This window comes from Myxocyprinus asiaticus, chromosome 18 (assembly GCF_019703515.2).
Source record: "Myxocyprinus asiaticus isolate MX2 ecotype Aquarium Trade chromosome 18, UBuf_Myxa_2, whole genome shotgun sequence".
Lineage (NCBI taxonomy): Eukaryota > Metazoa > Chordata > Actinopteri > Cypriniformes > Catostomidae > Myxocyprinus > Myxocyprinus asiaticus.
The window spans coordinates 42539201-42566840 of NC_059361.1; the positions used below are offsets into that span (position 1 = coordinate 42539201).

Genomic DNA, 27640 nt, shown 5'->3' on the forward strand with positions numbered 1-27640 from the left:
CTGTTTCAGTTTCTGCCTGTAAGCGGGCAGAAGCAGAATTGAAGAGTGGTCCAATTTGCGAAATGGTGGGCGGGGGAGGGATTTGTAGCCATCCCGGAAGGGAGAGTAGCAATGGTCCAAAACCCGGTCCCCTTGTGTGTTGAAACTAATGTGCTGCTGGTATTTTGGTGCGACTGATTTTAAACTAGCTTTATTAAAGTCCCCGGTCACAATGAACGCGTGTGATTATCAAATGATAATGACCGCTGTGAATTCCCTCAGTAGCCAGAATGGTCGACACAGAAGCATAAGAAATTCCAGATCAGGAGAGCAGAAAGACTTGATAGAATGTACGTTCCTCTGATCACACCAGGATTTGTTGATCATAAAACATACACCACCTCCTCTGCTTTTACCTGAGAGGGCTTTTGCTCTGTCCGCTCGGTGCACGGAGAACCCCGCGGGTTCAATGGCTGAGTCTGGAATCTCCGCAGACATCCAAGTTTCCGTAAGGCAGATAATGCAGCAGTCCCTTGTATCTCATTGGAAAGAGATCCGCGCTTTCAGCTCGCAGAGCTTGTTATCCAGAGACTGAACATTTGCCAGTAGAATAGTGGGTAGCGGGGGTCGATTTGTGCGGCATCTTACTCTGATGAGAACGCTGGCTCTGTTTCCCCTTTTCCTTTTGCGTTTCCGCGGCCATGCTGCCCAGACAAAGGGCTCCGCTTGCGTGTTTGTAAACAGCGGGTCGGCATTGAGAAATTTGAAGTCCGGTTTACGGTGTGAAATTGCTGAACCAATGTCCAAAAGTGTTTGTCTGTCGAAGACAATAAGGCAGACAACATCCAAGACAAATAACATAAGAATTGTGAACAAAACAAACAAAACACTACTATGTTGTGTCGGAGCTCGCAACGCAGCAGCCATACTCGGCGCCATCTTGAGTTCCCCCACTACCTAACAACACACAGTTTGTCAATGTCAGCTCAACTCGCTCAGCACACACAAGTCGGTCTTTTGTCACCACTTGCTCTCTCAAATGTTTAATGTTACAAGGATGAATGAAAATTCACAGTTCTAGCTGCTCTTACACGTTTGGAACGCCACAAACACAAGCGGAGTAGTACAAACAGTAAAGCATCCCAGTGCTGATGGTGTAAGCTATAAGCAGTCTTGGAACGCCTTTTGTCCAATCAGATTCAAGGACTGGAACTAACTGTTGTATAAAAATAAACAAAGCACTGTTTTGAAAGTGTAATATAGCCACTATTATTATTATCCACTATTTTCTTCATATTAAACTGGAATAGAAGTATTTTAAAATGAGAAAAAAGTAAAAATAACTTTGTCATATTTATTGGAGCATTGCGGAGAGGGAAGGACACACAAAGATACACGCTAATGCAACAACAGTTACTTACACACTGAGAGGCTGCCAGGCAGGCCACTGTGCCTTCATCTTGATGACAGTCAAGACATCGTCACCCTGTGTGATAAAACACAGAACAGAGATTAAATGAATCATCATGTGATACTGCGATATGTGATTTTGCTTATTTAATGCACCAAGTTGTAACATGGATTTATATCAGAAACAGCATCCAGCCTAAAATGTATAACTTTGTTGGAAGAATTGTTTATTCTGATTATTAAAACAATAACTTTATTGTTTTTTGTCATAATGTTTTTATGAAACGGAGGCAACAGCACTAAGCCTCAAGAAGCTATGCACAACAGTGATTTTACCATGGGTAAGGGTTGTTCTTTGGCACAGTGTGAAGCGGAGTACCTAAAACCCCCTTAACAGTGGTAAAATCACTTTAACACACATACTAATGGCTTACTCCTTTACAAAACCTTCCAGAGAAAATGTTTTAAAGCCCTAATGAAAATAAAACAGGATGATGATGTCAGGAAGAGTGATGAAAGGTCTTCGCTCAGACCAACAAAAAACTTTTGAATCAAACTCTCTTTCTCCTCCTTTCTCTTGACAGCAAGTGATGAATGACGCTTTATTTGCCTTCCTGCTGATGTAGTGACGTGTCAGAATCTCATAAAAGCTGTATAAATATTTAATCAATGGGGTACGGCACGCAGGCCAGTAGTGTGTGTGTGTGTGTGTGTGTGTGTGTGTGTGTGTATGTGTGAGAGTTCATGTAAAGGTCTTCATTAACGACTGTCACAATGGAACAGAGGTTTTACAATTGCATGTTAAAGGTCATCAAACTTTATAATGCAGTGACATCATACTTTGTCTTAGTTGTAATGCAGTAATGCACCAGCTTGAATTCTACCATCTTGTCACATATTGCCCTTTTAAACACAGAACACAATCCTAGATTTGCATTTCCAGAAGGAAATATCAGAGTCTGCATTGCAGCAAAAGAATAGTGTTAAAGTTTTGGGTAAGTTTAGGTTTTAGACTTCAGTTCTGTGTAACTGAAATGCTGCATCAAAGCTGCCTTGTTGTCGTCATGACATTCAGCACACAGCTTATTTTCTGTCAACTAAGCACGAGAATCAACATACAACATAGTACCATCTTTGTAGTGTAAAGGCAGCTGGAGACTGTTAAAGAGAGGCTAGAAAGTAAAAAATAATCGCAATGCAAATATTACGATTGCAGCAGCATTGACGGTTTTAAATGCTGAACACAATGTGAACACAAAATCAATAGGTGAATTTCCAACCCCATCTCATGACCAGTTTGGGGTGTAATCTGATAAAATAAAGTGTTGGATAAGAGGATAGATATAATTAGATGCCTGTATTGTATTGATCTGACATTCTGTTTGTTGATTGGTTGAATGAATCTTTTAATGGAACTAATCTTATTCATCAAAGGATGAATTAAATTCACCACCACTATTTGGAAAGGCATGAGCACAAAGCCAGATGCTCCATTGTTTTAGTGATGAACAATTTAGTTTTTTAACTAATCGGGGCTGCGAATGCCAAAAGCATCGTAAGCATAAGTAGATCTTAGAAACCATTGGCGCCAATGGTCTCTACGATCAACTTAAGCTTGTGATGCTTTTGATGGTTTCTATTAGATACTTAGGCTTACGATGCTTTTGGGAAACACAGCCCAGTTGAGTCAATGATTGAATGACTCACTCATAACGTTAAAGACGCTCATTTGTCGCCACCTACTGGAGTGAATATGCAATCCCCAGAAATGGTCACTGAATGAATTAGTGAATAAAACAAAAATCAATGATGAACCAAAATCCCCACCACTATTTGGAATGGCACGAACACGGAGAAAGGGGTGAAGCTCCATTGTATCGGTGGTAAAACATTTTTTATTGAATGATTGGCTTTAAAAGCAACTATCCAGCTAGGACTGTTTGTTCAAATCAAAACCAGAATTGCCTCTACAGTTATGAGCGGACAGATGCGCTGCCTCTGGCTGCCATATGAGGCCATGGCTCTTGAGTTGAGCCAGAAAAAGAGCCAAATTCTTGTGTTATTATGAAAAGCCATTTGTCATTGTGTAAGCACCACACAGCAGGCACTGGACATGTCCATACTAATCACTTATTCCTAAACAAGGACCTCCTTCTATTACTCCTCCAAGAACTGTTCTAGATTCTATGATTCTCTCAAAGGCTACAATGTGTTCTTGGCAGACATTCCTCAGCAGCTCCTAAAGGTGATTGGCAGATGTAATTGCAACTTGGTGGTGTATACAATCAACCAAGTTATTGACTCACCTGTTTTTTGTATTTGTTAATATTTTCTATGTATATTGTGGGTTATTTTGTTTATAAGGATAAAGAAAGACATTATGAAAGAAATTAATACATTTAAGAAACTAGAAAGTATAAAGAATTAAAAAAGCAAACAGTGAGTAATGAAGCATAAAGTGGAATCTGGATTTGACCCGAGAGTTTGCTTTCTATTTTCATTCCTTTTTCCCCCCTATCAGGACACCAAGCATAAATGAATAGCAGTCTTGCCTTCAGTATACTCTGAGCACTACAATGCACTGCGAACGGCTAACTTCATTTGATAGTATCTGCTGCCCAGGCCTGAGTCATTTTAAAATCCATTTGATTTAATTTAAGGAACACATGATTCATCTCTTCATGGGAGAAAGTGAGACTCCTCAATATGTTCACTCATATTGGAAGAACAAATGGATTAGAAATTGTCTTTTAGGGACCGTCGGTGGACACAACAACAGAGGGATTCCAGTACAATTGCAGATAATGTGGAGGTACTCTGAATGGAAATGATATTACATTTCTAGATGAAAATGGAAATGTTTCTGAGAATCCTGAGACATCAAATGAACCAATGGGGCTCCCAAAGGATACTGTATGAAAAGCACACACAGTTTGTATAGGCTCATTTTGGTTGATCTGCTACTTTGGATGCTCTCTCATTTAGAATATACTGTACAGTGTGGTTCATAGTCTACATAGGATTCAAAATCTCACTGACACCTGGAAATAAAACAGAACATTTTAGGATGTTGTAAAAGGAATAATACATTTATATAAGAGAGATTCTGCACTATCTGACATTGACAACAACATTGATCATGCAAACTCTGTAGAAAAAGCTTTTATTTATTTATTTGTATTTTTTTGTATTTTTTATGATAATTTAATTTGTAACAGTGGAAAAAAGAAAGAAAATTTAACATGTTTACTACAAGGCTGGACTGTATGATTGTACATATTTGTTTTTTGGCTATTTTGCATCTTTTGCATCTTTTGCTTTGAATCCTCCTGTTACTGTGTGTGTGGGTCATTTTTGACCCATTTAACGGTTAAAAACAATGAAAAACTAATCTTAATCTTGTATTTGGTTAAAATGCCTCTGGATTCTCCACAACGATCAATTTTCATGATACTTGTTTTTATACAGTGTGCAGAAAAGGTATGTGAACCCTTTGGAATTAGTAGGTTTTCTGCATTAATTGCTCAGAAAATGGGATCTCATTTTCATAAAAGGTCACAAGTATAGACAAACACAATGTGCTTAAATGATTACAGCTGTTTGTGTGTTGTTGGCTTATGTTTTTATTGAACACATCCCATTAAACATAAACAGTGCAATGGAAAAAGTATGTCCCTTGGCTAAATATGATAAAAAATAAATAAAAAAAAAAGCCATTTAGAGACAGGAGTTGGCAAACCTGGCATTCAGTTAATGAAATGAGAGTGGAGGTGTGGTTTAGAGCTACTTTGACTTATAAAAAACACTCAAACATTTTGAGTTTGCTCTTCACAAGAAGCATCTGCTGACCTGGACCAAAAGAGAGATCTCAGAAAACCTACAATCAAGAATTGTTGCTTTGCATAAAGAAAGGTTACAAATTTATCTTGAAGAGCTTAGATATTCATCTGTCCACAGTTTGACAAATTTTCTATAATTGGAGATTATTTATTACTGTGGCTACTTTCCCTAGAAGTGGCTGTCCAGCCAAGACTACTCAAAGGGCACATCGCAGAATGCTCAATGTGGTAAAAAAGGAACCTAGAGTGACAGCTAAAAACTTGAAGGAATCAATGGAACTAGTTAACATCTCTGTTCATGAGTCTACTATACAGAAAACATTTAACAGGCATGGTGTCAATGGCAGGACACCACGAAGGAAGCCGGTGCTTTCCAACAAAAACATTGATGCGTGCCTGAAGTTTGCCAAAGACCACCTTAACACTCCACAACACTACTGGGAAAATGTTTTGTGGACTGATGAATGTATGGTTTAACTGTTTGTGAAGAAAACTAATCACTGCATATGGTGTAAAAGGGGCACCGAATATCAACCATATAACATCATCCCAACGGTGAAGTATGGTGGAGGGAGCATCATGATTTGGGGCTGCTTTGCTGCTTCGGGGCCTGGACCACTAAATCATCGAGGGAAAATTAATTTTCATCAAAAGTTCATCAAGATATCCTACAGGATAATGTCAGGGTGGCTGTGTGCCAGCTGAAGCTCAGTAGAAGTTGAGTGATACAGCAGGACAATGACCCAAAACATCAAAGTAAATCCACTACAGAATGGCTTTAATAAAAGAAAATCCACCTTTTGGAGTGGCCCAGTCAGAGCCCAGACCTTACCCCATTAGAGATGCTGCGGAATGACCTCAAGAGAGCCATTCACACCAGACATGCTAAGAATATGGCTGAGCTGAAGCAGTTCTGTAAGGAAGAATGTTCCAAAATTCATTCTGAACATTGTGCAGGTCTAATCCACAGCTACTGGAAACACTTTGTTGAAGTTATTGCTGCAGGAGGATTGCCCAGTTATTAAATCCTAGGATTCACTTACTTTTTTCCACAGCACAGCACATAGAGGCACCACAAAATGTTGTGGTTGCTTCATATATTGTGTTTTCAATCTCACATTTACTTTTTATGACACTATCACTTAGGATTAGGTTTAAGGTTTAGGGTAGGGAGGTGGGCTTTGTATAGTTAAAACAAGATAAAGCACATTAATCTTAAAAAACTCATCTATTTGGGAGACTATTTAATTAGCTTTTAGCGCCACACAATGCTGCAATACTTTTCATAATTAGGCATGGTAGAATCACAGTGACAACTGCCCTACCAGTGGTGATGTGCACATTAATGTATCAGCTTATAAGACTTTGCAAAAACCTGAAAGAAATGAATGAAATAATAGCATACAATGAGTATAGTGAAGGATTAGGCTAAATCCCTAGTTAAAGTTCAGCTGTGCATTTTCTTCATTGTCTGTACAGATGTAAGTGGTAATATTATATACATTTTGTTGATATTGCTGATTAATGTCATGTGGGATGTATTTGAAAAAAGGTAATTAATCCACTAAGTGCTTCAGTTCATCAGCTCCTGAGCCTCAGACGGGACGATCCTAAAAATACTATGACTGAATCTTTTGACAAGGTTTCATTCAACATAGTTTTTCTTATTCTAAAACATTGTTAGTGCACTGATACTATCTTGTAGTGTTTTTTTATTTTTTTATTTCTCATGATATTTCTCGTCAACAGTATGTTTTAAGTAGAATGGTTTACCTTTATAAAAAACCTAGAGTTCTGACAAACTTGCTGCAAACTTGATGCAAATTTCCCACTCATTATTTTCACATACAAATGAGCTTGCGATTCACTGCAAATGTTTGCCAGAAGTTTGCAACTCTTCACCAGTAGTGGTGAACCTGCAGCAAACCTTTTGCGACAATGAAGAGTTTTTCGCAAAGCTCATTTGCAGCAAGTTTGCAAGAACTCAGGATTTTGTAAGGGTAATTATCCTCATGATGTGCCTTTTCCATCTCATCTATTTTTGTCAGTAATTTCATTGACTGTACATGTTTTTAGCGCAGCTGGAATCATATATTCAGTGAGGTCCTCTCTTAAACCGGACAATGTTTGGGGGGGGGGGGGTTCTGTCTAAAAAATTTAAAAACATCTGACAAAAGCTTTCAGCCAAAGAAGGACCGGACCTTTTAATTATTGTCCAGCTGTTTACTGATATTTAGTTCTGTTTAATATTCGAGTTTAGCTATATTTTGACATTCTGAAATATTTTGACGTTGACGTTTACATGTTACCAATGTATAAAATAGGCTATTGGTGCAATATCAGACAGACATTTAACTAACACAAAGTTTTTTTTGTATTATGGTATTTAGCCAATTTTTTTATATTTTACAAAGGGTTTAATATCTGTCTCGTGTTCAATGACACACTTTTAAAAGTTTGAGCCACATCCCCTCTCCCACCCTCCAACCCCCGGCGGTAGTAAACAATTGCTACAGAAACAGCCCTAGTCATGATGAATCATGTAATTTCATTTTGCAAAAATGTTGCCACAGCCACATACTTTTCATGAGATCAGGCTGCGTTCCTCAGGCTGCTTTCAGAGCAGTTGCCACACCTTTGGGAATGCTATCTTCTAGAATCTGGAACATGGCTGCAGGGATTTGCTTTTATTGAGCTTCAGGAGTATTTCTGAGGGCGGACACAGCTCACAAGCAAAGTTGTTTGAAGGCACTGAGGTCACCTTGCAGATGAATCATATCTTTTCATGCTGCCATGGGAACAGGCTTTTCCTGAACATTCCTGAACAAGCCGTTTCTGCATGGAACTCACAGTGTTAATGAAACAGGAATGGGCTTCAAAGTGGGATACAAAGAATGATCTAGAATGTCAGAATGTGCTGCTGTGTTCAGATTTTTCTGCAGTGGAAATAAGCCCAAATCATGAAACACAGCCCCAGAATATTCATTTGCCAAACTTCGAGCCTAATCTCATGAAAGAAACGTGACTGTAGTGACATAGCAAAATGATGTTCTGTGGCTCCTTATAAGTATCGCGGCAGTTCTGAGGTGAAATGTTCAGTGTGGAGAGTTAAATGTTAAATGTTCTCATAAACAATTGAGTGTATTAAAGTTAATGTTCTATTGAGTTTAATATCACATATCCTTCCTCCCTACCCTAAACCTAAACGATAGTGTCATAACACCAAATGTTAGATAAAAAAACAGTTGGGGATTTTAAGGTTTAAGGTGCTGAAAGTGATTTTTTTTAATGGAAAGGTATGCAAAATATCTTCATACTCCCTGTAAGATATTAATGAAAAAATTTCTAGCTCAGCTCTAGACTCTGTAAACAGTCAATAAAAATGGGTCCACCGCGGTCTCTGAACCATTCTGCCTGTCAATCATTTTGTGCATTCTCATAGTTTTGTAGTTTCAGTGACTTATTGAAACTTAATGCCATTTAGTGTTGTCACGATACTTAAATTTTAGTAGTCTGAACCAGTACCGGTGAAATGTCACGGTTCTCGATACCAATTTCAATTCCACAGCAAAAATATGCTAATATGGTAATTTGCTATTGAATATACTCCTTTAGTCTATTTAAAGTTACATTTCAATGTAAATAATAAATATAAAGAAATGCATGTTTTCTTTAAGTGTTTCTCAATTAAGTATGCATTGCTTAAGTGTTTTAAGTAGGGCCCTACCTAATCATTTTTTGTTTATTATAATGTTTTAAAGTTTAATTTAATTTCATCATCCAAATGGTGTTTATCAAATTCTTAAAACTTAAAAAAACTTTTAACAAGTAAAAAATAGAACAATTACTATTCAACACACTATTGCATTTTAACAAAATTGTATTTAGTACAATAGCACTCTTGTTTGTGGTATATTGCTTCATTATTATCATTATTATCATTTATTATTATTAATATTACTACAATGAATATTACATTTTACTATACAGTTGTAATATATTTCTGTTTCAATTTTTTTAAATTTCAGGCCTCTAGCTTTTATTTTGAATCGTGCTTTTATTTTGACGTGTGGTTTGATGGAAGCTTCACTTTCTTCTTCTGATGGATGAACAGTTCGCTACATGGCCCAGTGTGATCGTTAAAGCACAAATGCTGGGATTTAATTAGATAAATATTGTATATAGTCTACATATGCTGCGTGCTTCACAGTGGATTAGTGCTCTGTTTTTTTTCATCTCATACAACGCTAATGATTCTCAATGTCAGTGGAGTTTCCAGTGTATGAGCGGTCTGCTTCACACATTCATTTAAAGCTCATGCAGCTCAAATGTAGACTAAGAATTGCAACATTTCGCAGTTTAATATTCACACTAGGACATATCACGATTTTAATTTGATTAATTGTGCATTTCAGTGTAAAATGAATAACAGAGCACATGCTCAAATAAGCGTGTGAGCATATAAAAGCAGATGTGTGTCAATCTGACAGCACGCTGGAACCAAATTAAGTCGGTACTACCGGTACTGCACAAATACTGGTATCGTGACATCTTTTTTTACTTTAGTACCGACTTGTTACTGAAGTACCAGTACTTTTGACAACACTAATGCCATTTTATGCCATGCTGTTCATAACAGTTGTCACTTGAGGGTGCTGTTGACTTTTACAACTGCTTCCGCTCGATGTCGGTCTCAATTAAACTCATTTGGTATCTTTGGAGAGCGGGATTTTGGAAAGAAGGGCCGTGGCTAATCCAACGTCTCAGACTGTGGAAATTCTAGAGCAGCTAAAATTGCTTACAGCACCTTTGATGCTTTGTTGAGCTTTAAATCAACAAAACCTACCTTCCTACCCTAAATCTTAAATGAATACTCTGGGTTCAATACAAGTTAAACTCATTGGACAGAATGTGTGGTATAATGTTGTTTATCACAAAAAATAATTTCGACTAGTCCCTCTTTTTCTTTCAAATGCAAAAATCAATGTTACAGTGAGGCACTTACAATGGTAGTGAATGGGGCCAATTTGTGGAGGGTTTAAAGGCAGAAATGTTAAGCTTGTAGTTTTATAAAAATGCGTTAGTTCCTCTGTTAAAATGTATTATTTGAGCTGTAAAGTTGTTAAATCATAGTTTTTATGGTCGTTTTAGGCATCATGTCAACAAAGTTGTAAAATTGGATATAAATTTACACAGAAAGGGTTAATAAGCAATGTTATCTCACTAAACTCATGTTGATACACATTGTTCACTTCTTGAGGCTATACTTTTGAAAGAGTGAGTAGTTTGATGTTTACAGATTGGCCACATTCACTTCCATTGTAAGTGCCTCACTATAGATTTGTGCTTTATTCTTAAAAAAAAAAGAAGGTACAAGTCAAAATTATTTTTGTGGTAATCAACATTGCCAAAAATGCTGTCGATTAAACCCAATTTGTATCAAATCCGGATTATTTCATTAAACCTACACTTAATTGATAGTGTCATAAAAAGCAAGCGTGAGATGAGAAACCACCACGTCATTTTGTGGTATTTTTATACACTTTTGGCTCACTATCAACTGAAATGTTCTTTAGGACGCATACTGTACAGTATGTTGTCTTTATCCTGTCCCTGAACTCAGGAGTAAATGATGCAGTGACATTTGTGGCATGTACTTTTAATTGTATGAGGGGGTGAATATGTATCTCTAAGGAAACAGCTTTAACAGTCAGCTCATTTTAATTCTTAATGAAACCTTTCATGAGGAGCTCAAACCAAACCCTGACTCTAATTGGAAGCTCCTTGCGGGAAATTTTAGGAAGACTGCATATATGCATTTCCCTGCTCACTCAACAGCATCATAAATAAAGGCTTAATCTCCACAAGAAGCAGGTCGCTGTGGTTTTCAGGATTCATTGGAACAATTAAATCTTGCATTAGAATTCCTTGGCGACAATAGCGCTAGAGTGTTGGGCTGAGAGCTTGCCACTTCTCTCTTCTATGTGTTGTGATATGGGTAAAGGGGCAAAACCTTTCCGATGTCAGCTGTGCAGATCATCCAGGTTTACTTGCCAGCTTCTTCCAAACTTCTTTCACTTACAGACCACAAAACAAGAGCATTAATTCCTAGGGAGCAGCCACTTGGAACAGTGCCATATCAGGCCCACATAATATCGTATTGAAAAATCAATAAGAAAGAGGTGAGAAATGAATGTTGGGGGGGCAGTGAAGACATATTATGAGTTTTTTTATGAGACCATGTGCAAGTACAGGGAGCGGGTTGAGTTAGTGAGCAAAAAATGATGGCCAAAAATTGTTAGTAACAAATTGTTCAGTGACAGTTTAGGAGTATGAGCAAGTTGCAAGCTCAAGTGTAGCTTCTGTCCACTAGTCACGTGATGGATAAACTTTGATTGTTCAATTTTAAGAGAAAGACATGCCACTTTGAAGGCATTTAACAACAACAGTAAAAGCAGCTTCCAAACGCCTCCTCCTCTCTGGGGAGGAACGGACCATTTAACTCTCTCTGGTTCTAAGTGCTAAGTGCACTCTGACAGCCAACAAAATGCTTATTGGGAAGAAAAAGAATATCTCAGACAGTGATAACTCTCTGAAGTGGAATCTTGAAAGCCAGATACAATGATTTTGGGACTTTTTTTATAGGGGATTTTAAGATTGTTCTTCACAGCTAATACTCACGTTTGACCTTGATGATTTTGCATTAATGTAGCATAGTGACAAAATACATATACAACATGATCACAGGGGAAGTCAATATGTTGCTACTGAATGTTCCAGTAGCCTGACATCAACACCATCAGACATTTTTGTATCTGTTTAAACATGTTTCCCTTTTAATGTGGCACGACCGATAGCGTGTTGCATCAGCAGTGTGGGAGACCTAGGTTCTCGTCCGGTGAATGGTCCGCAGTCATATAATCAGTGACGAGCACAATTCGGTGATTCCTTTTTTCCTCTAAGATTACATTTTTATTCCACTGACGGTTAGGTTTAGTGTTGGGGTTTGGTGGGTAGAGTTAATAAAATATGCATTCTTCTTCATTGTATTACATCATTTACAACAAAAAATTACTTGCTTTCGGTGCCCCTCTTTAGACATTACACCTGGTGACTAGTTATGGAAAGAGTACTGCAAATCTTTAAGTATAAGTGTTACTACTGAAGAAAAGACTTGAATAATAATTAACTTGATTACAAGTAGAAGCAAGGCTGTTTCTATTGGGGTGAAAGGTGGTGACAATTCTAGAGGGGCCCACAAAAATTCCAGTAGTTCACTATAGGCCCCTACACTATGACTAAATGATCATAAAGATACAGATTGTATGCCTAAGAGTCCCAGTGGTTGCTTGCGCTTAATATAAATGACTTCAGGATAACAAACAACTGAGCAACCCAACAAACTGGAGAGTCACGCCCTAACCAGTGAACACCAACAATTAGCATTCAAAACATTGATGCTGTTCTGAGAACAGTTTTGGTTTCCACTATTGCGAACCTACATTGCAAGTCTGACGCAAAGCTGACTGTAGCGGAAATGACTGGAGACTGAGGCTGTCCACATTAATCTGGATACATTTGAAGACGGTGTTTTCACTGTTCCACACTGCTGTTTTCAAGGGTTTACCAAAAGTTGCTCGTCCACACTGAAACGTACGAAAAATCTTAAATCCCTTTACTGCGTTCCATGTACAGTCTGAAACGCAGTTGTCCTCGTGTTCCGTCGCCGGACAGCAATTCCGAGTAAACTTCCCCTTGCCTTTGAAGGAATGCAATGTGAAGGTTTGCTCTTACGAAAATAGAGAGTTCATGGCAAATTTGCCACAAATTCGCAACTGATAATTTTCACATGCAAATGAGCTTTGCGGCAAACATGCGGCAAATTGTCTATTATTGCCAAAGGTTTGCCGGAGGTTCACCAATACCGGCGAAGAGCTACAAACTTCTGGCAGACATTTACGGCGAATCAAATGCTCATTTGCATGTGAAAATAACGAGCGGAAAATTTGCTGCAAATTTGTGGCAAGTTTGTGGCTAGTTTCGAATAAAAAAAACAAAACAAATAATTATCCCCTTTTCTCCCAATTTGGAATGCCCAAGTCCCACTACTAAGTAGGTCCTCGTGGTGGCACGTTACTCACCTCAATTCGGGTGGTGGAGGACAAGTCTCAGTTGCCTCTGCTTCTGAGACAGTCAATCTGCCCATTTTATCACGTGGCTCGCTGTGCATGACACTGCGGAGACTCACAGCATGTGGAGGCTCATGCTACTCCCTGCGATCCACGCACAGCTTACCATGCACCCCATTGAGAGCGAGAACCACTAATCGTGACCACGAGGAGTTTATCCCATGTGACTCTACCATCCCTAGCAACCAGACCAATTTGGTTTCTTAGGAGACCTGGCTGAAACTCGTGACTCCAGGGGTGGTAGTCAGCGTCAATACTCGCTGAGCTACCCTGGCCCCCCAGTTTTGATTTTTTGTAAGGATAAGTAACATTTATCTTTAACAACGCTATCAAAGTGAATAGCAGGCACAACAGGGCCACAACAACATGGGCCGCCATCTTGATTGTTTTGAGTTGAATGGATCACATGACTGCATCACATGACAACAAATACGTCATTGTTTTCAGATATCTCCGTTTTCCCAATCCACACTACAACACGAAAATGGCGTTTTCAAATGTATCCACTTAGGAGAGCATTTTCGAAAAGCTCTATTTTCGCTGTCAAAAACCCTGACTCACTGTGGATGTAAGGCCAAACCATAGAGAAAAAGACAGAAGAAAGTAGATAGTGAAAGACAGAAGAAAGTGTTTTCAAACAAAAATGTATTAGTGTGGACTTGGCCTGAGAAAGACAAACTCTAGAGAGTAGAGTGTAAGACAGGCAATCATATGCTGACTTACATATATATTGTTGTTCTTGGCAAATACCTTTATAACAAAAAGTCTACTTTTACAGGTAGTTAAAAGGATAGTTCACACAAAAATGGAAATACTGTCATGATTACTCGATCATATGTTGTTCCAAACCCATAGGAATTTCTCTCTTCTGTGGAACACAAAAGGAGATGTTAGTGTAACGTTCAGGCAGGGCAGAGCAAGCATGAGCAGGATGAAGACGAGATGAATGTGAGAACCCATGTGCAGTTTATTATTCAGTGCCAACAAAACATAAGATACAAAACAAGAGCCTAGACTTGACTAGGTAAACAAGTTAACAAGACAATATAACATGAACCAATAACAAGACTAAACTAATAACAAGATAACCAGGCAACAACCATATGAACCAATGACATAACAGAACAGATAACAAGACTCATGAGCAAAAACCAATGAGGAGACAGGACTAATAAACATAGTGGAACAAGAGGGTCATATGACAGTAACATGACTAGGAACCATTAAGAACTAAACACATGAAAACATGGCAGGAACAGGAAATCACATGATAGGAACAAGGAGCTTAGTTTTCCAAATATAAGACATGAACAAATACACACGAAAACGTGACAGTTAGGCTGAATGTTTCCCAGTCACCATTCACTTAAATTCATATTTTTTTTTCCATACAATGAAAGTGAATGTTGATTAAGACTAACATTTTGCCTAACATCTTTTGAGTTCCACAGATGAAAGAAAGCCATATGGGTTTGCAAAACATGAAGGTGATTAAGTGATGACAGTTTAACTTTGACAAAATTCACAGATAATTAACAGATAAAATCCTGAAAGAGGGGACCTTGCTGCTAAATTAGTTGTCCAGTATCCAGTTATCTAATGAAAATAGATAATAATATGTATAATAAAGCTAGATATTACAATGATATTTTGAATACTACGCATGTATATTATTATTGACCATGGCAACCTGATTGGGAAACACTATCCCCTCTAGTGTGCGGGACAAGACATGCCATTTGAAAGTCTGAAATCATGTCTCCCTGTTATTTTTTTTGTAAGCAGATACATGTAGTGTTTATCATAGAGACGTGATGTGACAGTTACTTCTTTTTGAATCTACTTTCTTTTTCTTTTTTTTTTTCTTTTTTTCTTTTTTTACAGAGAAAACATTCAGCCAAAGCAATTAATATTGCAATGAAAGCAAGCAATGCATACTGAAGAAAAAAAAAAAAAAAAAAAAAAAACCTCTAAAAGGACAGGGGTGCAAAAAAAGGGACTTTTTATTTTTAAAAGTTGGCATTTAAAAATAAAACTGTTGGAGGATACCTATGTTTTTTATTCTTTCTGACAAACAGTCATAAAAGGGGAAGTGAATTACACTATGTATGCAACATTTTTAAATTGCAGCATACATTGTTTACTATAAGGGGGCATAGCATTTGCTATTACTTTTAAATTAGCTACTTTTTTTACTTTTAGAAAAGAGAAAAATTCTCTCATCATTTACTCACCCTCATGCCATCCCAGATGTGCATGACTTTCTTTCTTCAGCAGAACACAAACAAAGATTTTTCAAAGAATATCTCAGCTCTGCAGGTCCTCACAATGTAAATTAATAGAGATCAGCACTTTTTTTAGTTTTTTTTTTGTGACAGGTACTTTTACTCCACTCACACAACATTTTTTGGGGAAGTAACAGTGCTTTTACTTGATTATGATTTTTTAGTACTTTTTCCCAGTGTTGTAGTCGAGACCAGCTCATCCAAATCCAAGTCCAGGCCTAGACCGGAGTTGGTCGAGTCCGAGTCAAGACAGAGACCAGAATAGGCAGAGTGTCTTTGACAAGACACTTAATGAATGTGTTAGATATATAATTAAAGTTTAAACAACTATTGACTCTGGGCTCATATATTAAATTCGCCTCATATTTTATTTGCTTAAGCTTATGTTGGTTAGACAATATTACCAGTCGAGAACAAAAATGAAATAAATGCCACATCCAAGGTTAAGTAAACACAATTGTATTACAATTATGACATGTCAGTGAAAAACTCAAATTCAAGGTGCAAGCTGCCTATGTGGCTTTGCAATGCAAAACAAACTACCAGTTTCAGTGTACTATTATTATTCAATTAATTGTAAGTGAAGTAATACATTTTGCTATACAAAATACAGTATTACTGTTCTATAACAATAATGGATTAAATGTGACAGAATGTTTACACAGAAAGTGAATCTAAACCTTTACTTTCAATTTGTTTACACTTTCCTCAATAGCACTATTATATTCCATTCATTATAAGTAAGCATTTCTGCTTACCTCCGCCTACAGAATTTCATCTTGAGGTACACGCAGAAACCTCAACATTTTTTTTTTCTCCCAAAACAACACCAATCCATTAAATTCTGATAACATTGAAAGAAGTATTTTTACATTTTCTTCAGTATGTGTAGCATTCATATAACTAATTGCAAATAATCTGTAAAAGACTTAGAGATTGTTTAGACCGAACATGGTTTTGTGCTAAAAAAGCAAGATGCAATGCAGCGAATAGAGCAGAGCACATATGCGCAAAAACGCATTTGGTGTGAACAACCTCTTATTCAGGTTCACTGCGTTGAAATATTTCAACTCTTGCGACTAGACCGAACCAGAAATGATTGTTTACGTAACAAATATATTACAAAAAGCTTTTTTTATTACAGTAAATGTGTGATTAAATGTGTACATGTCATTTATTTCTGCACATGCAAAACCTACATATTTAAAATAAAAACATATTAATAATACATACTGAGTGAATATTAATCCTGAATTTGATTGAATTCATTCATCTGCTCAACAAAATCCATAATCCATGTCATCCTGAGGTAAACCTTTGGTAGCTTCTCCCTCAATGAATGAAATCCATTACGAGAAAAATGACACTTCATCACGACTTCCACTAGGGGGAAAAATACGACAGTCATATGCGAATGTCGGAGACAGTGACAGGCAGCTTAAGTTCTTCAGGCAAAATTTGTCTTTGTTTACCAAAATTTAAAGCACAGCCCCCAGTCTTTTTTAACGTATGGGCCCTTGTGGGCTCCAGTTTCCCGATGAAATGTCCACAGAGTGGCACCAAAGCGAGTTGTATGTATAGTGATGTAATACAGTGAAGAGGAATGCATATTTTATTAACTGTACACCTTAACCCAAACCCCAACCCTAAACCTAACCGTCAATAAAGTGAGTAAAAATGTAACCTCCGTATCACACTTGTCACTGATTATGTGAATGCGATTACTTCCTGGTTTCAACGCGAGACCTGAACCCGTGTTTTGGATCAGTCACACCACAGGAAATAGTACATTCGAACTGATGCAACAGTATCTGATGGTAGATGGCGCTTGACAGTAACTCAACAGAATGGGGGAGAAAAATGCAGAGAAAAACAGAAAAAAATTGCCTTTGCTGTACAAAACAAAATTAATCAAGAAATTTAGCTGACTATTGTGTTACTTCATAAAACTGTGGGCCAACCAGAACACCAGCTGTACTGTACTATAAGTTATTGTGTAAAAAGACAAGTTTTAAATGCCAGAATTCAGCACTAAAATTATAAAAAGATGGGCATGTAAGACTCTGGATAAAAAAAAAAAAAAAGGAACATCTAGGACTGTCAAACTTCCTCCTCCATTTTGCAGGGTTTCTAGATTTTCTTGTCATGGGTAGCAATTAATGTGACTCATACGGCTTCTGTTATATTCTCAATATGGACATAGTAGGTTTATAATAATTGAAAAGTACATGGAAGCACCTCTTGAGATCCGTCACACATATTTTAATGATTGCACAACAGGACAACCAAAACTAATTCACATTCTACTGCCATCAAAACCATACGGCACATAAAACATTTTAATATTGCAGAGTCCATCAAAAGTAATAGAATGCTCTGATATAATTTACAGCATCAGGGAAGAAAACCCATACCATCCTGTTTATATCAGTAAGTGCTAAAAGCACAAAGGTCTTGAAGCATATCACAGCTTTAATATGGATGTCATGACAGTTTTCCTGCATGCTGATTTCTAAACATGACACATGTTAGAATACTGAATATTCAGTATAGGTTAACACACCGTGGCTTCATTGTTACTCAGGAAGTGAAGTAGTTCTGACAACCTGAGTCTAATTTGTTTTTTTCCTATTCAAGCTTCAATCCACATTATGTATTGCCAGTAACAGAAAAACAAGGGGGAAATACTGGTGGGAGAACAAGCACTTGCTGTTGTCTGCACTGTCACTCTTGCTTTGTCATGTATCAGTGAAGATTGTGTTGCAATTAGCAATGTCAGATTCATGAATGAATCACTCTTTTGAGACTGATCTTTTCAATTAATCAGTTGAACTGGTCAATAAGATCACTCTGAACTATTCATTCATGAATCCTCCTGAATCGGTCTGGGGTGTGTTTCCTATACAACAATGTAACTCACTGCTTAACCACCATAGTACGATGCATTAACTAGCTAGTCATGACTGTTTGCCAAAACCATAAAAACTATTGCATATCTGTCATTGGAACCACGTTGGTTCAACAATATACACCGATCAGCCACAACATTAAAACCACCTGCCTAATATTGTGTAGGTCCCCCTTGTGCTGACAAAACAGTGCCAACCCGCATCTCAGAATAGCATTCTGAGATGATATTCTTCTCACCACAATCGTACAGAGCGGTTATCTGAGTTACCATAGACTTTGTCAGTTCGAACCAGTCTGGCCATTCTCTGTTGACCTCTCTCATCAACAAGGTGTTTCCATATGCAGAACTGCCCCTCACTGGATGTCGATGAGTAACTTCTAGAGACTGTTGAGTGTGAAAATCCCAGGAGATCAGCAGTTACAGAAATACTCAAACCAGCCCATCTGGCACCAACAATCATGCCATGCGATTATCTAATCAGCCAATCGTGTGGCAGCAGTACAGTGCATAAAATCATGCAAATACGGGTCAGGAGCTTCAGTTAATGTTCACATCAATCATCAGAATGTGGAAACAATTAGATCTCAGTTATTTGAACTGTGGCATGATTGTTGGTGCCAGATGGGCTGGTTTGAGTATTTCTGTAACTGCTGATCTCCTGAGATTTTCACACACATCAGTCTCTAGAATTTACTCAGAATGGTGCCAAAAACAAAAATCATCCATTGAGGGGCAGTTCTGTGGATGGAAATGCCTTGTTGATGAGAGAGATCAGCAGAGAATGGCCAGAATGGTTCAAACTGACAAAGTCTACGGTAACTCAGATAACCCCTCTGTACAATTGTGGTGAGAAGAATATCATCTCAGAATGTTTTTCTGAGATGCGGGTTGGCTCTGTTTTGGCAGCACGAGGGGGAACTGCACAATATTAGGCAGGTGGTTTTAATGTTGTGGCTGATCGGTGTAGAAGTGTCATTAGACCATCTCAGGAGAGAGTTGAGTAATAACTTCTGCAGCAATCGAATGGATGTCAAATTATAATAGCTCAGGACACAAAGATATGTACTGTGAGCAAGCTGCTTCAGACACAAAAGCAGCGGGGCCTGGGTAGCTCAGCAATTTAAGACGCTGATTACCACCCCTGGAGTCACGAGTTCAAATCCAGGGCGTGCTGAGTGACTCCAGCCAGGTCTCCTAAGCAACCAAATTGGCCTGGTTGTTAGGGAGGGTAGAGTGACATGGGGTAACCTCCGCGTGGTGCGTTGTGCGTGGATGCCGCGGAGAATAGCGTGAAGCTTCCACACGTGCTACATCTCTGTGGTAATGTGCTCAACAAGCCATGTGATAAGATGCATGGATTGACAGTTGACAACAACTGAGATTTGTCCTCCGCCACCCAGATTGAGGTGAGTTACTACGCCACCACGAGGACTTAGAGCACATTGGGAATTGGGCATTCCAAATTGGGGAGAAAAGGGGAGGGAAAAAAAAGAAGCATTCACGTTTACATGCACTGTGTAGCGACAGCAGGATTACACTGCAATAGTGGGGTTTCCTTCTTATGTTACACACCACTCGAGCACGTATGCACATGCACACTCTTCAAAAACCTAAAAGAACATCTCTTATGCATTTACATGGCCACATAAGCTGCGTTCTCCAACAGAAACGTAGGTGTGTTAAACCGCTTTCTCTCATTCCCTTAAACGGTGTAAAGAGAAAAGCCCTCATGTTTCCATGATGTTTTTGAATGTGGCTTTCTGCGAAAACTCTGGAATAAGCCGTTTTCTTCAGTCCATGTAAACGGGGTCAAAAGTATTGACACAATAAAGGATATATGGATTGAAAGATACAGAAGCTAAGTCAAATGACGCTGACACTGCAAACAACAAGAAACTGCTTCAACTGCTTTGAGGCATAACCATCAAAGAAAGTGGAGAGCTGCAGTTTCAACTACACAATTTTCGGTGCTGTTTGCAAATGTTTGTTGGAACCATGGTTTTGAGAAATACCAAATCATTGAACTATGTTGGTAACGATGGAAGTTGTCTCATGATGCTATAGGGAAACGACCCTTGAGCAGTTCAATTCATCGACTCATTGATCCAAGAACTGTCTCTTTTTGACATGTTCGACTTGTAATGAGAGCATTTGGAGTGCACAGAGGATTTGATTGATGGGGCGAAATGGGGCAAAAAGTAGCGACTCACGATTGTCAATTTCCCAAAGCCAAGGTAACGCTTTTGTTTCTAGGTAGCTAGCAAAGTTCACTATGGTAAGGTTAATAAAATGTAATAAAAACAAATAGTGTGTTTGGGATATTGTAAAGGAGTCATGACATGAGGAATCAAATTTTCCTTGATCTTTTTACATAGAAGAGGTCATTGCACTATAAAAACACACTGTAAGTTTCAGAACTGAAAACTTCCTCCTTCATATGAAATGAGCATTTATTTAAACCAAGCTGCAAAAACAGCTCGTTTGGAATTCGTGGAACTTGTGACGTCACAAGGACCAAATACATCTGCATATGTAACGCCTGTTTTTCTGTCATTGCACCCTTGGCCCTTTTAATTAGTTTATGATGATGGTTTAGCTAGTATAGTACATTATTTTTCTACACGCCTTTTTTCGTCAGGGAGCTAGATTACACTAGCTAGCTCATTAAAACTCATGTATCATTTTTATTACTCAAATACTATTTTGTCAATATATATCCTTTTTAACCAGTCTGGGAAATTTTACCTTTCTGTGTGTTTGTGTCTGGTGGCATGCACAACCCCTCAGCAAATTATGGTAAACCTCTTGCCTTTTTCTCTTTGCTTTCCTTTTTGGGACATGGGACATGTCTTTCCTGTGCTTTAACAGAGTAAAAACCAGGGAGAAAAGGCAGTCCTAAACTGGAATATGCGATCATTCTCCATAGTGCACTCACTCCAATGTTTTCCTCTCACAGCTTCGCCAACTGACGTATTCGTTACATACAATTCAAGCACCACAGTGGAAAAAGAAACCGTAACCTTACCGACTGGCCCGGATCAGCGCGGAACGGCACGGTTTCACAACAAGTACCGTTTGGCCCTATGATGGAAAAGAGGCCTTTGTTATCCCAGCATGATTTGAGAATGTTCCAAAAAGCATGTTGTATGCTTCGATGGAAGCTTGTGAATCTGATATTTTGTACAAAGGAGTAAACATAGTCAGTGTCAACTGTATGTGCTTACATTTACTGACCTGTAGAATTGAAAGAAGAAAAAAATCCTAGATTTTCAAAGTGGTCTTAGACTTTTGGACCCCATTGTACAGTATGCATTGTAAATTACACTTTTTTTGGGGGGTGTGAGTCTAACCAGGACAACTGATGCATTATTTAAGATGATACTGAACAGTATTATTTGTTTGTCTTTTTCAGGCAGTATTATTATCAGTTAATCATACAGTATAATCAGCTCATCAGTAAGCCTTCACATAACTGATATGGCTGTCACTTCACATTGCTGAATTGCGTTTTAAAGGGTGAATCGAGGACTAAATGTTGCATCCTGTCTGTAACCCCATTATAAACATTAGACCTGGTTGAAAGCCCATCTAAAATTTTAGTGTTCCTTTCTGAGATGCTCTCGCTGCAGGTGAAAGTGAGCACTTTTCCGCACTTTAGATTCAATCAGCCACCCATTTCATCATAGAAGAAATGGTTCCCTGAAACCATCTGTACGAATGACGCAGACCGTTTTATTTAGAGTTCCCTCTATTTGGACCACAAGTGCTCCTGAGGTCAGCTTGCATTGTTAGCTCTCTATTTTAATGGAAGTTTTCAAGTCGAGATGAGGAAATCTTTATCACTGTGTCAATGACCTCCAGCAGTGTCATTGCACTGGATGAAATAATTGAGGTGTTTTAGTTGTAATCATATTTTTCAGAGATGGTAATTTTTTTTTTTAATGTTTACTGTAGTTTGCTTTTAACCAAAGAAAAGTTTAAGATGTCAAGTAAGGTCCCTAGACGTTGTTGTGTTCCTGGTTGTGGAAAAACTACATCTCTGCATAGCCTTCTGAAGGATCCCAACTTTAGGAATGAGTGGCTTTTTTAAACGAAGTTCCTGAAGGCATCAGTGTGGGATAATACACTGAGGAGCCAAAACATTATGACCTGCATAGTATGCTGTTGATCCTCCACGTGCCGACAAAACAGCACCAACCAGCCGAGGCATGGACTCTACAAGACCCCTGAAGGTGTCCTGTGGTATCTGGCACCAAGACATTAGCAGCAGATCCCTCGAGTCCTGTAAGTTGCGAGGTGGAGCTGCTGTGGATCGGACTTGTTGGTTCAGCACATCCCACAGATGCTCAACCATATAGAGATCTGGGGAATTTGGAGGCCAGAGCAACACCTTGAACACTTCATCATGTTCCTCAAACCATTCCTGAACACTGTGTGAAGTGTGGCAGGGTGCATTATCCTGCTGAAAGAGGCCACTGCCATCAGGGAATACCATTGTCATGAAGGGGTGTACCTGGTCTGCAACAATGTTTAGGTAGGTGGCATGTTTCAAATTGATGTCCACATGAATGGCCGGACCCAGGGTTTCCCAGCAGAACATTGCGGAGAGCATCACACTCCCTCCACCGGCTTGTCGTCTTCCCATAGTGTATCCTGGTGCCATCACTTCCTCAGGTAAACGGTGCACACGTACATGGCCATCCACGTGATGTAAAAGAAAACGGGACTCATCAGACCAGGTGACCTTCTTCCACTGCTCCAAGGTTCAGTTCTGACGCTCGCATGCCCATTGTAGCCATTTTATTTTCTGATTAACAATTTTTATTGATTCACATAAATGTACCTCATATAACAAAACATATATACATAGAATCAAACTTAACCCCAACTATTACTCCTCCCCCTCCCAATCCCACCCTAACCCCAGCAACATAACAGTGGTCTTAAATGACATAGACACACATGCACACACATAAAAAATACATACAAAATAAATAAATAAATAAATAAAAACACACAACAACAATAATCACACATCCACAAATGACAAATACCTGCCCCATTTCTCCATGAACCTCTGAACCCCATATACCTCTCCGTTCCTCTGAATGTAACTTCCTCAAAGGCTGCCACCCTTCCCATCTCCGAGCACCACTCCTGAAAAGAGGGTGCTCCAGCCAACCTCCAGCCCCTAAAAATTATCTGCCTGGCGATCATGACACTGGTTAAGACCCAATTCTTTATGTGTCTACTAACAATGTCAATGACCGCCACATCACCCAAGATACAGAGTCTGGAGCAGAATAATACCTGAAAACCTAACACCTTGCATACCAGACTCTGCACCTTTAACCATAACTTTTGAATTTCAACACACCCCCAAAAGACAAGGGTTAAATCTCCATACTCTGATTGGCATCTCCAGCAGGTGGGTGTGTCTTTAAGACCAAGCCTATACAATTTAGAGGGGGTCCAATAGAACCGATGTAAAATTGTATAATTGTATGTTGAATTGTATAAGGCGCACCCTTGCATCTCTAGATGCAGTTTTTATGTTTTTTAAAATCCTAGCCCATTCTCTCTCCATCCCCCAGACTCTGAATTAATAAGGAGTAATACACTGATGCCTCATGACCTTTTCCAAAAGCAGAAATCACCTCTCCTAGAGTATCTGCCACTCTAGGGGGTGTATGCTATTCCCAAAAATAGTACAGAGCAAGTGTCGTAGCTGAAGATACCTAAAAAACTGAGATCTGGGGATCCCAAAATACTGAACCAAATTTTCAAAGAATCTCCTCACACCACTCTCATAAAGATCACCGAGTGTATTAACCCCCCTCGCAATCTACTCAGACCAACAAAAAGGGGACTTATTAATGCATAGTTTGGAGTTTAGCCATAGGCTTGAGGCAACATTTAGATAAATATCTGAATTAAACACTCTGGACACTTTTGTCCATACTGAGTGCAAATGTGAAATAACGGGGTGTGATTTATCTTCTCTGGTTAGTTTAATGGAAAGGCTTTGCAATGGCAAAATAGGGGCAAGAAGTTCTTGTTCAATGCAAAACCAGGGAGGGGCTCTTTCAGGTGGAAGCGACCAATGAGCCAAATGTCTGAGACCGAATGCATAATAATAAAACCGAATCTTGGGTAGGCCTAGCCCACTTTTGTCCATTGGCCTATGTAACTTATTAAAATTTAACCTGGCACGCTTACCATTCCAAATGAAGGACTTCGCTATGCTATCAAATTGCCTGAAATAAGAGAGGGGGACATCTATAGGGAGAGACTGTAACAGGTAGTTGAATTTTGGAATACAATTAATTTTAATTACATTAACCTTCCCAATCATCGATAAGTGTAATGAAGCCCACCTGTCCACATCATTTGAAAACCTTTTTATTAAGGGATCAAAATTAACTCTGACTAAATCAGACAAATTTGCTGGGAATAAAATTCCCAAATACTTAATGCCCTGTTTGGGCCACTGGAAGGCGCCCAGCTGGAAGGCCGTTACTGGACAGTACGCTGTCAAAGCCAAAGCTTCGGATTTAGACCAATTGACTTTGTATCCTGAGAACTTGTAAAAGGATTTAATAATTCTGTGGAGGCAAGGCATAGATCTAGTGGGGTCAGAGACGAATAATAAAATATCATCTGCGTAAAGCAGAAGCTTATGCGCCACACCTCCCGCAATCACCCCTGGAAAATCATCCTCCTTTCTTATCGTGGCTGCTAATGGTTTCAGGGCAAGACAGAACAATAATGGGGAAAGAGGGCAACCCTGCCTGGTGCCCCTATCCAGAGTAAAATAATCTGAAATTAGTCCATTTGTTAGTACCGCTGCTACAGGGTGTCTATAAAGTAACTTAATCCAACCAATAAAAGTACTCCCATTTCCAAAATCTTAAAAAAGATAATCCCATTCTACCATATCAAACGCCTTTTCGGCATCAAGTGAGATGGCAGCGACCAGAGATTGATCATTCGCTACTGACCACACGATATCGATGAAACGCGTGATGTTATCAGAAGAGTTACGGCCCCGAATAAACCCCACCTGATCTATATGTATAAGTGATGTCATAACTTTACTTAAGTGGTTAGCCAGAATTTTTGACAGAATTTTTACATCTAACTGGATCAGGGAAATTGGACGGTAACTTTTACACTCGCTTGGATCTTTGTCCTTTTTAAGAATCAGACTGATCCGGGCTTGTGTCATGGTTGGCAGGAGCTTTCCATTCTTTAATGATTCCATATAAACTTCTAGCAAAATTGGAGCCAGTTCTGTAACATAAGATTCGAAAAACTCAGCGGCAAAGCCGTCAGGCCCCGGAGGTTATCTCAGCTCCTGAGAATCAAGAGAATTTTTTTGCTCAGTCGTCAATTTAGGGAGTTCTAATGGTTCCACAAAGTTTCTAATATCTTCATCAGTAGACAAAGACGTGGAACTATAGAGATCAAGGTAGAATTCTTTAAAAGCATTATTAATATCAATGGCCGAGGTAAATATTTCACCACCAGCAGATTTCACTGAGGGAATGGTAGAAAAAGACTCTCTCGACATACGGCGCTTCAGCTCTGCCTCTGCACTTTTAATATTTCCTTCCAACTCCATGAATTCTCGTGCTTTGGATTTTTTGATGAATGAGGCATCCTGTATGATCTGACCCCTAAGAACCGCCTTAAGTGCCTCCCAAGTCACGCCCACAGAGGATACTGAGGACCAGTTGGTCTACATATAAACATTGATCTCAGCCTTTAACATTTGTTGGAAATCAGGATTTTGCAAAAGGGATACATTAAAGTGCCAACTATATGATTTCTTTTTCTCTATATGTGGCAACACCTCTAAACTCAGCAGGGCATGATCTGAGACTAAGATGTTTCCAACTGAGCAATCAACAACAGATGAAATGAGGGACTTAGATATAAAAAAAATCTATTCTAGAATAAATCTTATGGACTGATGAAAAAAAATGTATAGTCCCTACCAGATGGGTTCAAAAGTCTCCAAATATCTGTAAGACCAAGATTTTACACATCCTGTGAAGTGTCATTGTTGCTCTAGGGGGCTTACACACTTTTGCTTCACTATGATCAAGGACTGAGTCCATCAATAGCTTAAAGTCTCCTCCCAATATTATATCATGAGGGGTGCCAGCAGCTTGCAACATCCCTTCAAAAAAAAAAAAAAAAAGCCCTGATCATCAGCATTAGGTGCGTAAATATTAGCCAAAATCAACCTTTGCCCCTGAATTTTAGCTAAAACAATAATTACTCTCCCTAGTTTATCTTTAATCTGTTTGAGACATTTGAATTGTAGATGCTTATTTACCAATATAATGACTCCCTTGCTCTTACTTGAGCCAGCACTAAAAAAAACATGTCCACCCCATATCTTCCCAAATTTTTCAGCTTCCTGTGGGGAAAGATGCGTTTCTTGAAGAAACACTATATCATATTTCTTACGTTTAAGAAAAGTAATAACCTTCCTTCTTTTTATAGGGTGCCCCAACCCATTTACATTCCATGTGGAGAGAGACAATCCACTCATTTTAACAACTGACACATTGATATAGTAGAAAAAATAAATTGTGTGTCAAAAATAAAACAATACAGACCACATTCCCCATTAGTGAAACAATCAAACCCCGAACATCCCCCTGAACAAAACAAACAGAAAAAAGAAAAACGTGCGCATTAACCCTGTGCATGACAGCACCAACCGGCGACAATCCCTCTAAACTCAAAAGGTCCATGAACGCCCATGAGCCCCCATGACAACGGAATGCACAATTGCCATCGGAATGCACAATTTTGCCTCACAAATTTGTGAGGCAAAATTACATACCAGAAAATACTTTGTAAACTAAACCCTAGCCAGTAGGCAGAATGAACACAAAGAACATATAGATTCATTCACAGAACTGTCTCAAAGGTGTGATCCTCCACAAAACAAATTCCAGCCGATATAAAACCGTTCAGATTCCTCGGACAGACAAACGAATGATCAGTGAG

The 27640-nt window shown here is 38.7% G+C and overlaps 1 protein-coding gene across 2 annotated transcripts in view; it reads right to left on the reverse strand.

Moving 5' to 3' along the window:
* Window positions 1-27640, reverse strand: part of LOC127456309 (spondin-1-like) — a 286387-nt gene that overhangs the window by 61734 nt on the left and 197013 nt on the right. For both annotated transcript variants that reach the window (XR_007899817.1, XM_051724739.1), the window contains exon 7: window positions 1401-1465. Coding sequence is in view for 1 of the 2 variants with exons in the window: in XM_051724739.1 (XP_051580699.1) it covers window positions 1401-1465 (65 nt within the window). In the remaining variant the exon portion in view is untranslated. The remainder of the gene's footprint in view (window positions 1-1400; window positions 1466-27640) is intronic.